At 64.3% G+C, this 2100-nt stretch overlaps 1 protein-coding gene across 1 annotated transcript; it reads left to right on the top strand.

Annotated features, from left to right (window-relative positions):
- Positions 1-48: 48 nt before the first annotated feature.
- MNEG_1872 (hypothetical protein) lies at positions 49-1506 on the top strand (the record flags this gene model as incomplete). The annotated part of the gene is made up of 5 exons (XM_014049644.1): positions 49-128; positions 376-530; positions 758-794; positions 1018-1087; positions 1345-1506. The coding sequence occupies 5 exons, from the start codon at positions 49-51 to the stop codon at positions 1504-1506; spliced, it is 504 nt and encodes a 167-aa protein (XP_013905098.1).
- Positions 1507-2100: the final 594 nt, after the last annotated feature.

Genomic DNA, 2100 nt, shown 5'->3' on the forward strand with positions numbered 1-2100 from the left:
ACCCCACCCTGCCCCCACCCCAGCTATGGCCTCTACTCCAGTGCCACCATGCTGGTGCTGTCCACGGGCAACGGCACCCACGGCTTCACCTACGACTCACTGCTCGGCGAATGGGTCCTCACACACAGGTGGGTGCAGGGGAGGGGGGGTTTGCGGTAAGGATGTGTCAAGTCTGGGGCGATTTGTCGCAGCGAGCGGGCAGGCGCCGCAGTGCTGCATCACCACTGGGAGGGAATGCAGCAAATCCGCCAGCAAGTCCACCAGTATCTGCACCAACACCAAAATGGACACCCTCCCAACAACCCGTCCACCTGCTGCCTGCCCCGCGCTCCCTGCCATCATTATCACCAAACCCACCCCAACGCCCGACCAAAGGTCCATCACAATCCCGAAGCGCGGCGTGATCTACTCCCTCAACGACGCACGCCAGTTCGACTGGCCCGACGGCCTGTGGCGGTACATCGACGCGATACGGCAGGGCAAGGGGCAGCACCCCAAGCAGTACAGCGCGCGCTACATCTGCAGCCTGGGTGCGTCATTGTTGCATCGACTCACCAACTTGTGGACCAATGCGTGCGACGGGGGTCAAGGCAGCGGAGGCCCAGGGTCTGTGCGAAAACCGCACGGCGCTGTCCAACAGTTGAGTTGGCACCGGGGGCAAGGCGTGGCCGCAAGGCGTGACCTGGCATGCCTACCACTACCTCGCCTCGCCGCGCCAATTCCCTTGTGCGCCCGTCGGCCCCGCCCCTGTACGCAGTCGCGGATTTCCACCGGACACTGCTGTACGGCGGCTGGTGCGCGCGCCACCTTGCGCAGTCTGCCCTCGTGCTGCTGGCAACCTGCTGGCATGGCGCTGATGATCTTACCGGTTGCACGTTTTCCTGGCCGGAGCCCACAGGACCAGCTACCCCAACAGCAGCCGTGTGTGTCCATCAGGTTGCTGACTCAGCGGGCCAGCCGCACCCTCCGGGTAACCCACCCTGCGCTGCCCCCGCCCCCATCCCGCAATTGGCCCAGGTGCGCCAACCCGCGGCCCCACCTGCGGCTGGTCTACGAGGGCAACCCCTTGGCCATGCTTTCGGAACAGGTGCTTGTTGCTCACAGACTGTGCTGGTGTCGGCAGTCAACAAGTGGGACGCCAGGCCCTGTCCGCACCCTGCAACCGCCGCACACCGCGGTGGCTGCCTGGTGTTGACGGCGTCACGGGTTCCCTCTCAGCAGCGACCTTTCCTGCCTTCTTCTTTACCAAAGACGGCCATGTGGCCCATTTGCGACCCACGTCTCGCTGACACAAACCTGCCCTCCGCCCCTGTGGGCGCCCAAACAACACTCAAACACGGCCAGGCTGGCGGCCGTGCCAGCGACGGCGTTCGGCGCGTGCTGTCCATTGCACCAGAGGCGCTGCATCAGAAACTGCCGCTGTTCCTGGGGAGCCCTGACGACATCGCCGAGCTGGAGTCTTACGGCGACGTGCAGCAGGGGGGCGGCAAGAAGTACGACGTGTGACGCTTGGATGCTGCAGCGGCCGAACCAACCATTGTGCAATGACAACAGAATGACTGTGGTGCAGGTGCGTGCGCAAGTGTGTAACCAAGCACGACCGCCGGTCAAGTACATGCCTTCAAAACCTACATTGAGGCTTATGCGCTTCCTGTGAACTGCTGTGGTTCAACGCGCACGCCCGGCCGCAGCTCCACCACAGTCTGCGCTGTTGCTGCCGCCCCGCGCAGCTGCCAGGTCAGCATCAAGCAGCCGCGCTGCATAAGCCGCCAGCACCCAGGCCTCCACTGCTGCAGCCAGGGCGCGGCATGGCAGCAGCAGCCAGCCCCAGGCCGCGCGCGCCTGCCAGGCGCTGGCTGGCAGGTGCCTTTGGTGGGATTGGGAGGTGGGTGGGCCGCGAGGTGCTTGACCAAAATCCAGCGAGCTGATGCATCGTCTAGCGGCCAGTGAGGATCTACTCTGAGCAGCTTGTTGGAGACAGACTTCACCCATTTACACTGCATCACACTCCCCCAAATCAAAGTACAGGCAGCGTTTGGCCCCCCACCAAACTCACCGTGCAGCCCAGGCCCACAGGGGACAGCCCATCAGCCCCGCCAC

Source organism: Monoraphidium neglectum, assembly GCF_000611645.1.
Source record: "Monoraphidium neglectum strain SAG 48.87 unplaced genomic scaffold scaffold00198, whole genome shotgun sequence".
NCBI lineage: Eukaryota > Viridiplantae > Chlorophyta > Chlorophyceae > Sphaeropleales > Selenastraceae > Monoraphidium > Monoraphidium neglectum.